The sequence below is a fragment of the Delphinus delphis genome, chromosome 2 (genome assembly GCF_949987515.2).
Source record: "Delphinus delphis chromosome 2, mDelDel1.2, whole genome shotgun sequence".
Lineage (NCBI taxonomy): Eukaryota > Metazoa > Chordata > Mammalia > Artiodactyla > Delphinidae > Delphinus > Delphinus delphis.
The window spans coordinates 126577430-126591118 of NC_082684.1; the positions used below are offsets into that span (position 1 = coordinate 126577430).

Consider the following 13689-nt stretch of genomic DNA (forward strand, 5'->3'; position numbering starts at 1 on the left):
TCTCAATGAAACCAGAGTACCTCTGTGTGGAAAGGCTCCAAGGTAGCTTCTATTTTATTACAAACATGTCTTTATAAACAGGAAGAGGTCGACTTGTTTTTTATGTGTGTACATTTTCTAAAAAATAATTGAGTTTTTACCATCCCATTGAACGTTCTGAAAAAAAAAATTAAGAGGCAAACCTTTTGAAGAGAAATGTTATTGGTGAATTACAAACACGGATCCTTGTGCATTCAGTCAACCATTCCTACATTTCTTCTTGTCAGACTTAGCCTTATTTGTGTTAATCTTCCCAGTTAAAACCATGCTCAATAATAAATTTTCAGTTCTCTGAGAATTTCTTCACTGGTTACTTTACCATCAGGCATTTTACAAATGAATGTAGTTCCAGACAGTATCATTATTACAAATTTAGCAAAAATCAACAAACTCACCAAATCATTAAAATACATGATTTCACTCAATTACAAAGTAGAGGAACACATCTCAATCTCTTGATAACTCAAAAGTTAATTTTGAGCATATTAAAATGAATCATGTGACAGTATCATTTAATAACAGCATCTCTTTCTGGCTTTTTATTGCGAAATATACATAATAAGATTTACCATTTTAACCATTTTTAACTGTACAGTTCAGTTCCACACTGTTGTACAATCATCACCGCCATGCATCTCCAAAACTTTTTCATAATCCCACACTGAAACTCTGTAGTCATTAAATAACTCCCCATTCTCCTACTCTTAGCCCCTGGTAACAACCATTTTACTTTGTCTCTATGAATTTGATTACTCTAGATACTTCAAATAAGTGAAATCATGTAATACTTATCTTTCGTGTTTGGCTTATTTCACTTAGCCTACTGTCTTAAAAGTTCATCCATGCTGTAGCATGAATCAGAATTTGATTCCTTTTTAAGGCTAAATAATATTCCATTGGATTTATGTACCACTTTGGGTTAATCAATTCATTCCTTTTTAAAAAAATGTTTTATTTAAGTATAGTTGATTTACAATGTTGTGTTAATTTCTGCTGTACAGCAAAGTGATTCCATTATACATATATATATATATATATATATATATACATTCTTTTAAAAAATATTCTTTTCCATTATGGTTCATCACAGGATATTGAATATAGTTCCCTATGCTATACAGTAGGACCTTGTTGTTATCTATTCTATATATAACAGGTTGCATCTCCTAACCCCAAACTCCCACTCCATCACTCCCCCACCCCCACCCCCTGATAACCACAATTCTGTTCTCTATGTCTCTGAGTCTGTTTCTGTTTCATAGATAAGTTTATTTGTGTTATATTTTAGATTCCTCATATAAGTGATATCACATGGTATTTGTCTTTCTACTTACTTCGCTTAGTATGATAATCTCTAGATCCATCCATGTTGCTGCAAACAGCATTATTTCATTCTTTTTTCATGGCTGAGTAATATTCCATTGTGTATATATACCACATCTTCTTTACCCATTCATCTGTCTGTGGATATTTAGGTTGTTTCCATGTCTTGGCTATTGTGAATAGTGCTGCTGTGAACACAGGGGTGCATGTATCTTTTCGAATTATAGTTTTGTCTGAATATGTGCCCAGGAGTGGGATTGCTGGATTATATGGCAACTCTGGTTTTAGCTTTTTGAGGAACCTCTGTTTTCCATAGTGGCTGCACCAGTTTACATTCCCACCAACAGTGTAGGAGGGGTTGCTTTTCTCCACACCCTCTCCACCATTTGTTATTTGTAGACTTTTTAATGATGGCCAGTCTGACCAGTATGAGGTGATACCTCATTGCAGTTTTGATTTGCATTTCTCTAATAATTAGAGTCGTTGAGCATCTTTTCATGTACCTGTTGGCCATCTGTATGTCTTCTTTGGAGAAATGTCTGTTTAGTTCTTCTGCCTATTTTTTGATTGGGCTGTTTGGTTTTTTGTTGAGTTGTATGAGCTGTTTGTATATTTTGGAGATTAAGCCCTTGTTGGTTGCATCATTTGCAAATATTTCTCCCATTCCGTGGGTTGTCTCTTTGTTCTGTTTATGGTTTCCTTTGCTATGCAAAAGCTTGTAAGTTTGATTAGGTTCCATTTGCTTATTTTTGCTTTTATTTCTATTGCTTTAGGAGACTGACCTAAGAAAACCTTGGTACAATTTATGTCAGAGAATGTTTTGCCTGTGTTCTCTTCTAAGAGTTTTATGATGTCATGTCCTATGTTTAAGTCTTTAAGCCATTTAGAGTTTATTTTTGTGTATGGTATTAAGGTGTGTTCTAACTTCATTGATTTACATGCAGCTGTCCAGTCAGTTCATTCCTTGATGGACATTTGGGTGGTTTCCATCTTTTGGCTATTGTGAATAATGCTTCTATGAACAGTAGTATACAAATAACTATTTGAGCTCCTGGCTTGGATTCTCTTATGTATATGCCTTGAAGTGGAATTGCTGGATCATATAGTGATTCTATGTTTAATTTTTTTGCAGTCACTTCCCATTCCAAACTCAACCCTAGGCAACCACTTGCATAGTATCTTCAAGGTTCATCCATGTTATAGCATTAACCTTAATATAAATGCAAGCATGCAATTTGTGGTCTTTTGTGGCTGGTATCACTTAGCATGAAGATTTATCCATGTTACGGAGTGTATCAATACTTTGTCCCTTTTTATGGCTGAATAGTATTCCATTTTATGGACATACCATATCTAGTTGATGAATATTTAGATTATTTCCACTTTGGGTTTATTATCAATATTGCCACTGTGGACATTCAAGTCTTTGTGCAGACATATGTTTCCATTTATTGTGGGTTGTTATCTAGGGATGGGATTGCTGGATATTAAGATAAATTTATGTTTAACTCTTTAAGAAACTGCTAAACTGTTTTCCACAGTAGCTATACTATTTATTTCTTCTTTTCTTTTTTTTAAATTGAAACATAGTTGATGTACAATATTATGTTAGTTTCAGGTGTCCTACATAATGATTTGACATCTGCATACATTATGAAATAATGATAAGTCTAGTAATCATCTGTCCCATACAAAGTTATAATATTATTGATCATATTCTTTATGCTGTATGTTACATCCCCATGACTTATTTATTATATAACTGGAGGTTTGTACCTCTTAATGCCCTTCACCTATTTTGTCCACCATCCCTCCTTTCTGGCAACCACCCATTTGTTCTCTGCATCTATGAGTCTGTTTTTATAGGTTCTTCCTTTTGTAATTTTTATATTTCTAGCTGTGGTTTCTTCTTTTCTGCTTATATAAATCCCTTTAACATTTCTTGTAAAGCCAGTTTACTGGTGCTGAACTCTCAGCTTTGGCTTGTCTGAAAAACTCTTTATCTCTCCTTCCTGGGTAGAGTATTCTTGGTTGTAGGTTTTTTCCTTTCCTCACACTGAACATACTGTGCTGTTCCCTTCTGACCTGCAAAGTTTCTGCTGAGAAGTCAGCTGACAGTGTTATGAGTTCCTTTGTACATCACTAGTTGTTTTTCCCTCACTGCTTTTAAGATTCTCTCTTAACCTTTAATTTTTTGCCATTTTTAATTACAATGTGTCTTGGTGTGGACCTCTTTGGGTTCATCTTGTTTGGGACTCTCTGTGCTTCCTGGGCCTGGATGTGTTTCCTTTCCTAGGTTAGGGAAGTTTTCAACTATTATTTCTTCAAATAAATTCTCTGCCCCTTTCTCTCTCTCTTCTCAATTTCTGAGACCTCTATAATGTGGATGTTAGTACTCTTGATGTTGTCCCAAAGGTCTCAAACTATCCTGATTTAAAAATCTTTTCTTCTTTTTTCTGTTCAGCTTGGGTGATTTATACTACTCAGTTTTACTTTTTTACATATACATGAAATATACATGTTAACAAATTCCCAGTATACAATATAGTATTATTAACTACAGTCATCATGTTGTACTTTAGATTTCTTCATTTATTCATCCCTACATAACCGCAACTTTGCAACCTTTTGACCAGCGTCTCCCCACTTCTCCCACTTCCTTACCCCCATAACCACCCTTCTTCTACTCTCTGCTTCTGTATAACTTTTTGTAGGTAAAACGTATGTGGGACTTCCCTGGTGGTCCGGTGGTTAGGACTCTGCACTTCCACTGCAGGGGGCGTGGGTCCAATCCCTGGTCAGGGAACTAAGATGCTGCATGCCAGGCAGTGTGGCCAAAAAAAAAAGATTAAAAAAAACATATAAACGAGGTCATGAAGTATTTTTCTTTCTTTGTCTGGCTTATTTCACCCAGCATACTGTCCTGCAGGTCCATTCATGTTGTTGCAAATGGCAGGATCTCCTTTTCAAAGGCTGAGTAATATTTCGTTGTGTATACCACCATTTCTTTATCCGTTCATCCACTGATGGACACAGGTTGTTTTCATATCTTGGCTCTTGTAAATAATGCTACAATAAACATGGGAGCACAGCTATCTCTTTGAGGTACTGATTTCATTTCCTTTGGGTATATACCCAGAAGAGGGATTGCTGGGTTATACGGTAGTCCTATTTTTAATTTTTTGAGGAAACTCCATAACATTTTTTTTTTTTTTTTTTTTGCAGTGTGTGGGCCTCTCACTGTTATGGCCTCTTCCGTTTCGGGGCACAGGCTCTGGACGCGAAGGCTCAGCAGCCACGACTCACAGGCCCAGCCGTTCCGTGGCATGTGAGATCTTCCTGGACCGGGGCACGAACCCTTGTCCCCTGCATCGGCAGGCAGACTCTCAACCACTGCGCCACCAGGGAAGCCCCATAACATTTTCTATAATGGCTTAACCAATTTACATTCCCACCAACAGTGTACAAAGTCTCCTTTTTTTCCAACATCCTTGCCAACACTTATCTTTTTGATAATGGTCATGAGGTAATATTTCATTGTGGTTTTGATTTGCATTTCCCTGATGATTAATGATAGTGAATACCTTTCATATACTTGTTAGCTATTTGTATATCTTCTTTGGAAAAATGTCCATTCAGGTCCTTTGCTCCTCTCCTCCTTTTTGGTCACACACATAAAGGAAAAAACTAATTTCTGGAAACTCTGGGAAATTTTTTGTCTCCTTCATGGGCTTATGTATTAAGATGTAATTGGTCCTATGACACTCAGTAAGAAGAGAGAGGAATCTTACTTGAACTTAAGGTTTAAAAAATAAAACTGTGATTAACTCATAAGAAATCCTACACTTAAAATCCCATTTGACTGCTTTATAAACAGTTAGTTTAATATTTCATATATTTAGAATTATAGCAGTAAAAAGGCATTCCACATACATTTCTCTGAGAACTCAAAGAAAGAATGAGCTTAGCATGCTGGAGAGGCCCATTTTAAAATTGGGTTGGTTGGTTTTTTTGCTATTGAGTTGTATGAGTTCCTTATTTATTGTGGGTTTTAACCCCTTTTCTGATATATGTTTGCAAATATTTTCTCCCATTCCTTAGGCTGCATTCTCATTTTGTTGATTATTTCTTTTGCTGTGTGAAGATTTTTAGTTTGATGTAGTCCCTCTTGTTTATTTTTGCTTTTGTTGCCTGAGCTTTTGGTGTCATATCCAAAAAATCATTGCAAATGCCAAGGAGCTTTTTTCCTATATTTCCTTCTAGGAGTTTTATGGTTCAGGTCCTGCATGTAAGTATTTAATTCATTCTGAGTTGATATTTGTGTATGATGCACTATAGTGGTCCAATTTCATTCTTTTCTATGTGGATATCCAATTTTCCCAACACCATTTATTGAGAAGACTATCCTTTGTGTATTCTTGGCACCCTTTCAAAAATTCATTGACTGTACATGATGGGATTCATTTCTGGTTTCCTCAATTCTGTTCCATTATCTATGTGTTTCTTTTTATGCCAGTACCATACTGCCTTGATTACTGTAGCTTTGTAATATAATTTGAAACCAGGAAGTATGTTGCCTCCAACTCTCCTCTTCTGCAAGATTGCTTTGGCTATTCAGAGTCTTTTGTGGTTTCATACAAATTTTATGATTGTTTTTTCTATTTCTGTGAAAAATGCTATTGGAATTGTATGGTTTTCATTGTACAGATCTTTCACCTCCTTGGTTAAATTTATTCCTAAGTATTTTATTCATTTTGACGCTACTGAGGATAGGATTGTTTTCTTGATTTCCTTTTTGTATAGATCACTGTGTAGAGAAATGCAACTGATTTTTATATGCTGATTTTTGTATCCTGCAACTTTACTGAATTCATTTATTTGTTCTAACAGTTTATTAATGAGTGTTTAGGGTTTTCTACATATATGATCATGTCATCTGCAAACAGAGATAATTTAACTTCTTCCTTTCATATCAGGATGTTTTTTCCTTTCTCTTCTTTCCTTTTCTTTGTCTGATTGCTCTTGCTAGTACTTCCAGTACTATGTTGAATAGAACTTGTGAGAATGGGCATCCTTGCCTTATACTGAATCTTAGAGAAAAACCTTACAGTTTTTCCCCATTGATAATGATGTTAGCTGTGGGATTTTCATAAATGGCCTTTACTGTGTTGAGGAAGTATCTTTTTATACCTATTTTGTTGAGAGTTTTTATCATAAATGGATGTCAAACTTTGTTAAATGCTTTTTCTGCATCTACTGTGATGATGTGTTTTTTTTTTTTTTTTTCGGTACATGGGTCTGTTGTGGCCTCTCCCGTCGCGGAGCACAGGCTCTGGACGCACAGGCTCAGCAGCCATGGCTCACGGGCCCAGCCACTCTGCAGCATGTGGGATCCTCCCAGACTGGGGCGCGAACCCGCGTACCCTGCATCGGCAGGCGGACTCTCAACCACTGCGCCACCAGGGAAGCCCGATGATGTGGTTTTTATCTTTCACTCTATTAACGTGGTGTATCACATTGACTGATTTTCATATGTTAAACTAACAGGTTTGTAATTTTTGATTGGATGTTAGATATGTGAATTTTACCTGTTGGGTACTGGATTTTTTTTTTTGTATTATTGAGCTTTGATCTCGGATGCAGTTATTTGGAAACAAGTTGATTCTTTCAGTTCTTGCTTTTAAGGTTTGTTAGACAGGACTGGAGCAGTGCTCAGTCTAGGGCTAATTATTCCCCACTACTGGGGAAACACTCTTCTGTGTACTCTACCTACTACCCAATGAATATTTAGGATTTTTAGCCTTATTATTGGGAACAGGCACTTTTCCTAGCCTTGTGTGAGTACTGGGTACCTCTAATCCTGTCAGGTAATTCTTACCCTAACCTCAAGTATTTTCCTACTATATATGTGCTGATTATTACTCAGCTGAATACTTGAACTGAAGATCTCTGAAATTCTCTCTCTTTGCAGCTCTCTTTTCCAGTACTCCATTCAGTGAACTATAGCCACATTGATGTTTCTGGACTCTCAGCTTCATCTTCTCAATTCAGGGAATCAACCAAGCTCAGCCTGGGCCATCCCCCCAAACCCCTGTGCCACAGCCTGGAAACTCCTTCAAGGCAATAATCTGAGGCAATCACTGGCTCATCTCAACTGTTTCCCATCTCTCAGGGATCACGATCCTTTGTTTCCTGTCGTCCAATGTCTTGAAAACCATTGCTTAATGTATAATGTCCATTTTTAAATTTTTCAAGTAGTAGGTAAATCCAGGCCCTATTACTCCATCTTGGTCAGAAGCAGAAGTCTCACAATACTTTTAAAACATGAACTGACCTACAAGCTTCCCAAAGATTTGCCTATACTTGTAGGTAAAAATCCTCCTCCTCCTCCTCCCTGTCGACCAGTCCACTTCAGATTACTTCTGGAGAGATCAGTCCCTTACAGTAATCTATGTAACACATTATAGCTAACATCGTAATTTCACATATTGAGATAACATGGTTTTCTTTGGGGTAAAAAGGTGACTTGTGTCATATAGCTAGTAAGAAATTCATCTTCACATGAAAAACCCACGGAAAAAAATTTTGGGTCAACCATTTTTTGGATAGATCCAAATCCCATGTAACAACCACCATCTAATCTAGGGCTTTAAAATAAGCACTTCATTTTGAATTTACTCACTGTGGTGGACACTGGTACTGCTTGTCTCTACCAGGCTGATATCATACTGGATCGAACTGGCCCTCTGAAGGTGGCCCTTCCTGACAGTAAAGAGGAAAGAAACACACAAATGGAAAATGGGTAAGTGGAAAACCGGAAAGAAAGTTTAAAGTTGAATATGTGGAGGTACATTTTCCTTTCCACAACTCTCTGAAACTGCCAGAGCTTCCCTCAAACCATGCCCCATTATTTAATAAATCCACCAGGCCAGGTAGGTCATCTGTGGGGACCTCAGATGCTGATGATGCCACTTAGTCTTCCTCCTTTAAGACAGCAGAACTGTTGTATTTTAGTGTAATGTTTTTGTGCTCTTCTTCAAGTGGCTAGCTTTAATTATTAGTTGGGACCCTTATGTGACATGGGGTGGCTTTAGTCAACTACTGAAAAACTCATTTGCACTTTTATAAGGTTTCAGTTCATCAATCTTTTTGGTCATCGTGTCAATTAATATAGGTTCTAATTGTATTCAGGTGTCATGACAGAGTTTTAAAAAACTACTTTTGGGGCTTCCCTCGTGGCACAGTGGTTGAGAGTCCACCTGCTGATGCAGGGGACACGGGTTCGTGCCCCGGATCGGGGAGATGCCACGTGCCGCGGAGCGGCTGGGCCCGTGAGCCATGGCCGCTGAGCCTGTGCGTCCGGAGCCTGTGCTCCGCAATGGGAGAGGCCACAACAGTGAGAGGCCTGCGTACCGCAAAACAAAAACAAAAACAACTATTTTTAATATTAAATGAGATTTTGGAACGTACACTTCCTTTCAGTTTTTTTCAATAAGTCAGTATCTAAAATATTACCTTACATGAATAAAAATTAATTCAAAACCACTTTTACCATAGCAAAATGAAAGTGTTTTGTAAAAATATACTGATTCCTCCTCATGAAACACAATTGATTCTAGCCTGGAGTTCAGCATTAGTGGGTTATCATTTTGGACCTCATTCAAATATGGCATTAATTACTTATTAAATTTCAAAAGGCCCTCAGCTTAAAGGAATTTCAGAAGTGAAACTGCTTGGTTGCAGCACATATAGTTTTTTAACTTTACAAGACATTTGCAAACTGAATCAAAAGTGTTCAAAACTGTTTCAAACTCTAAAATCTCACATTTTATATTGTTTGGGTTTTTAAAAAAAGTTTTGCCAATCTTATGGGCGAGATAATTGCAGGCTGAATTTGCAGTTTCCTGACTAAGAAGATTGAGCATCTTTTCATGTTTATTTTATGGAATTTTCTTCATCTTTTATAAGTTTTTAAAATTTTTCCCATTTGTCTACAGGTTTACTATTTTCTTGATTTGTAGGAGTTCACGATGCATCTATTTTCACATGTTGCAAACCTCTTCTCCCACTTTGTAGATAGGCTTTTTTTTCAATAGTGTCTTTTGATAACTAGAAGTTTAGTCAAATTTATCTGCCATTTGTTTTACAATTTGTGCTTCTTGAATCTTGTTACAGAAATCTATCCCTACCCCCAAGGGCACAAAGACATTCTTTAAATGTTCTTCTGAGAGTTTTCATTTTGCATTTCACATTTAGGTCTTTAATCTACCTGTACTGATTTTGAGGTATGCTTTGAGGCAAAGATCCAACTTTACTTTCTTCCATGTGGATAAACAGTAATGCCAAGACTATTTATTGGAAAGTCTGTTATTTCCCCACTGCACTGTAAACCATTTCTGTTGTACAGTCGACCTGCTGTATCAGAGGGTTCTGCATTCGTGGATTCAAACAATCTCAAATCGAAAATATTTGAAAAAGGAAAAAAAGAATACAGAAAGCTCCAAAGAGCAAAACTTGAATTTGCCTAATGCTGACAACTATTTACATAGTATTTATATCATATTTACAACTATTTACCTACCATTTACATTGTATTAGGTGTTCAGAGATGATTTAAAGTATATGGGAGGATATGTGTAGGTTATTTGATCTTTTTAATGTCTGTGGCACCTGAGTTATTATATCTTTATTCATTCCTAATATTATTCATTTGTGCCTTCCCCCCGTTTCTTTGAAAGAGATTTGTCAATATTATTAATCTTTTTATAGAACCAAATTTTGTCTTTGTTGTTCCTCTCTATTACACCTATTGTACATTTATTATCTTAAACTCCTACTCTTTAGTTTTACTTCCTTCTAGTTTCCTGGCATTTATTTTGCTATTCTTTTTCTAACTTAGTGGGATGAATGCTTAGCTTATTTATTTCCAGGCTTTCTTCTTTTCTCATATAAGCATTTAGGGCTATAAGTTTTCCTCTGCTGGTTTATTTGCATCTCTCAGATTTGTTATACAGTATTTTCATTATAGTGCCAGTCAAAATACTTCCCAATTTCCATTGTGAGCTCTTTGATCCATGAATTATACAGACATGTATTTCTTAATTTCCACATGTGAAGGTCTTTGATAGTTATTCTTGTCCCTGACTTTCCTCTTAATCACACTAAAGACTGAGCATGTGGTGTAACATCAAACCTTTGAAATGTGTTGAAAACTGTTTTACTGCCCAGCACAGAATAATATTCATAAATATTCTGTATGAGTTTGTAAAGAATTTTGTACTGTGTTCTAGAATAAGTCTAGATCAAATGTGTTAATTACATTGCTAAAATCTTATAAAGTCTTACTGATTTTTATCTCCTTTCTTATAAATTTCTGAGACTCATACATTAAAATTTAACTGTGATGGTGGTTTTGCTTATTTCTCCTTTGTATTTCAAATTTTGATTTATACTTTTTAAGATTTTGCTTATAAGAGCACATACATTTTTAAATTGTTAAATCCTCCTAGTGAACTAAATCTTTTACCATAACATTTATTTTGTCTGATAGTTATATGACCTTTTTACTCCTAATCTTTTTGTATCCTTATCTGGAAGGACTTAGCATCTAGAATTTAGATTTTAAAATATAGGTGTATTATGACAATCTTTGTTTTTTACCTGGAATCTTTAGTACAATTATATTTAAAATAATTACTGATATATTTAGATTTAAATCTACCATGTTATATCATACTTTCTATTTATCCTTTTTTCTCTATTTTTCTTTATGTTTAATCAATTGATTATTTTTTATTCCTTTTTGTCCTTCCTCTAAGTTGTAAATTATGTATTTTGATTTTTTTCTTCAATTGTCACCCTAGACATGTTCATTCCTAATATATCAAGGTCTCACATTAACCTATATATTATCCTCCTCCCATTTAAAAACCTTTAGTATATGTTAATTACAATCCTTTCAACTTACTTGCTATCGCCATCATGTGTTTCTTTTTTAAAATTTATTTATTTATTTATTTTTGGCTGCATTGGGTCTTTGTTGCTGCATGTGGGCTTTCTCTACTTGCAGTGAGTGGGGGCTACTCTTTGTTGCAGTGCATGGGCTTCTTTCTAATTGTGGTGGCTTCTCTTGTTGCAGAGCATGGGCTCTACGGAGCACAGGCTTCAGTAGTTGTGGCACGTGAGCTCAGTAGTTGTGGCTAGTGGGCTATAGAGAGCGGGCTTAGTAGTTGTGGCGCACGGGCTTAGTTGCTCCACGGCATGTGAGATCTTCCCAGACCAGGGCTTGAACCAGTGTCCCCTGCATTGGCAGGTGGATTCTTAATCACTGCGCCACCAGAGAAGTCCTGCCATCATGTGTTTTAATTCCTCTTTTCAAAGACATAGTATAGTACTATTATTAAAATTTATACAATATTTGTTTTGATTCATTCACATAATGACTTTCTCTGACCTTTCTTCTTTCTTGCATCTCAATATATTTCCTTCTGCTTGAAAATATGAGAGGACAAACTCTTACAAGTTTTGCTTATCTAAAAGTATCTTTGAGACTTCCCTGGTGGTCCAATGGTTGAGAATATGCCTTCCAATGCAGGGGACATGGGTTCAATCCCTGGTCCAGGAAGACCCCACATGCCATGGAGCAACTAAGCCCATGCACCACAACTACTGAGCCTGCGCTCTAGAGCCCGCGAGCCACAACTACTGAGCCCGCGTGCCACAACTACTGAAGCCCATGTGCCCTAGAGCCTGTGTGCTGCAACTACTGAGCCCATGCACTGCAACTACTGAAGCCCACACGCTCTAGGGCCCCCGTGCCACAACTACTGAAGCCCGTGTGTCTAGAGCCCGTGCTTGGCAACAAGAGAAGCCACCTCAGTAAGAAACCCATGCACCACAACGAAGAGTAGCCCCCACTCACCACAACTAGAGAAAGCCCACGGTCAGCAACAAAGACCCAATGCGGCCAAAAATAAATAAAATTAAAATAAATAAATAAATAAAAGTATGTTCATTTTACCCTCATTCCTGAAAGATGTTTTCTGTGATATAGAAATTTGGGGTTGATGGTTATTTTCAGTGGATACTGAAAATATGATTGCTTGCTCTGTCTTCTGGTTTTGCTTCTTTCCTACTGAGCAGCCAGCTTTCAGTAAAACTGCTGCATTTTTAAAGATAATCTGTCATTCTTTTGTAACATTTTTGCAATCTTCTCTTTGAGCACCCTACAGTTTTACTGGTCTGTGCCCATAGGTAAACTTATTTTTATCCTGCTTGAAATTTGTTGGACTTCTAGAATCTGTGGTTGACTTTCATCAGTTCTGCAAAGGTCTCAGCCATTACCTTTTCAAATACTGCCTTTGCCCCCTTCTCTCTTCTATCATACATTTCTAGGTACTTTCTCTCCGGTCTCCCTTTTTCTTGACTTCTCTATAACATTTTCCATTTCCTTTCCTCTCAGAATTACCTTCTGGGTAATTTCTTATCTATATCTTTCACTTCATTAAATCTTTTATTGTGTCTAATTTGCTATTAAAAACATATTCTTGGTTAAAAAATTTTATTGAACTAAGACATGTATTGGCTTTTAAAAAATTACAATTATTATATTTTAGGCATTACAGTTCTGTTTTGGTCTTTGTCAAATTTGCTTATTTACAAGCCTCTCATTTATTTCTTGGTATATATTAAATATATGTATTTTATATTACGTATCTGAGTCTTCTAAAAAATAAACATTTTGAATATCTGATTTTACTATCAGTTGTTTCTGTGGGTTCTAACTCATGGTGCTTCTTTTCTTATATGTTTGGTAATCTTGTTATACTGTGAGATACTTTTTAAGGTAAAGGATGAAAGTGGGTTCTTCAAGAATTAATTTGCATTTGTTTCTGTCAACCACCTGGATTAATCCAGCCAGCCTGGATTATTCAACATTCCTAGCTTTTTTTCCCTAGACGTTCAGACTGCATCGGGATGCAAACCAGATAATATTTGTGATTGGAGGTTCCTTTTGTCCTTTCTTGTTCTTATATACAGTTGACCCTTGAACAATGCAGCAGTTAGGGGTGCTGACCACCACCACACAGTTGAAAATCCACATATACCTTTTACAGTTGGCCCTCCATATCCATGATTGCACATCCAGGGATTCAACCAACCATGGATTATGTAGTACTGTAGTAGTTATTGAAAAAAATTTGCATATATGTGAACCCATGCAGTTCAAACCTGTGTTGTTCAAGGGTCAACTGTACTTTCATTTTTCTTTTATCTATACTTTCTACCAAAAAGGTATTGTTTAGCCTGCTCATACTAGCAATATTG

The 13689-nt window shown here is 36.4% G+C and overlaps 1 protein-coding gene across 6 annotated transcripts in view; it reads right to left on the reverse strand.

Annotated features, from left to right (window-relative positions):
- Positions 1-13689, reverse strand: part of NRG4 (neuregulin 4) — a 126563-nt gene that overhangs the window by 11067 nt on the left and 101807 nt on the right. For all 6 annotated transcript variants that reach the window (XR_009518445.1, XR_009518444.1, XR_009518441.1 and 3 more), the window contains one exon: positions 8045-8124. Coding sequence is in view for 1 of the 6 variants with exons in the window: in XM_060005553.1 (XP_059861536.1) it covers positions 8045-8124 (80 nt within the window). In the remaining 5 variants the exon portion in view is untranslated. The remainder of the gene's footprint in view (positions 1-8044; positions 8125-13689) is intronic.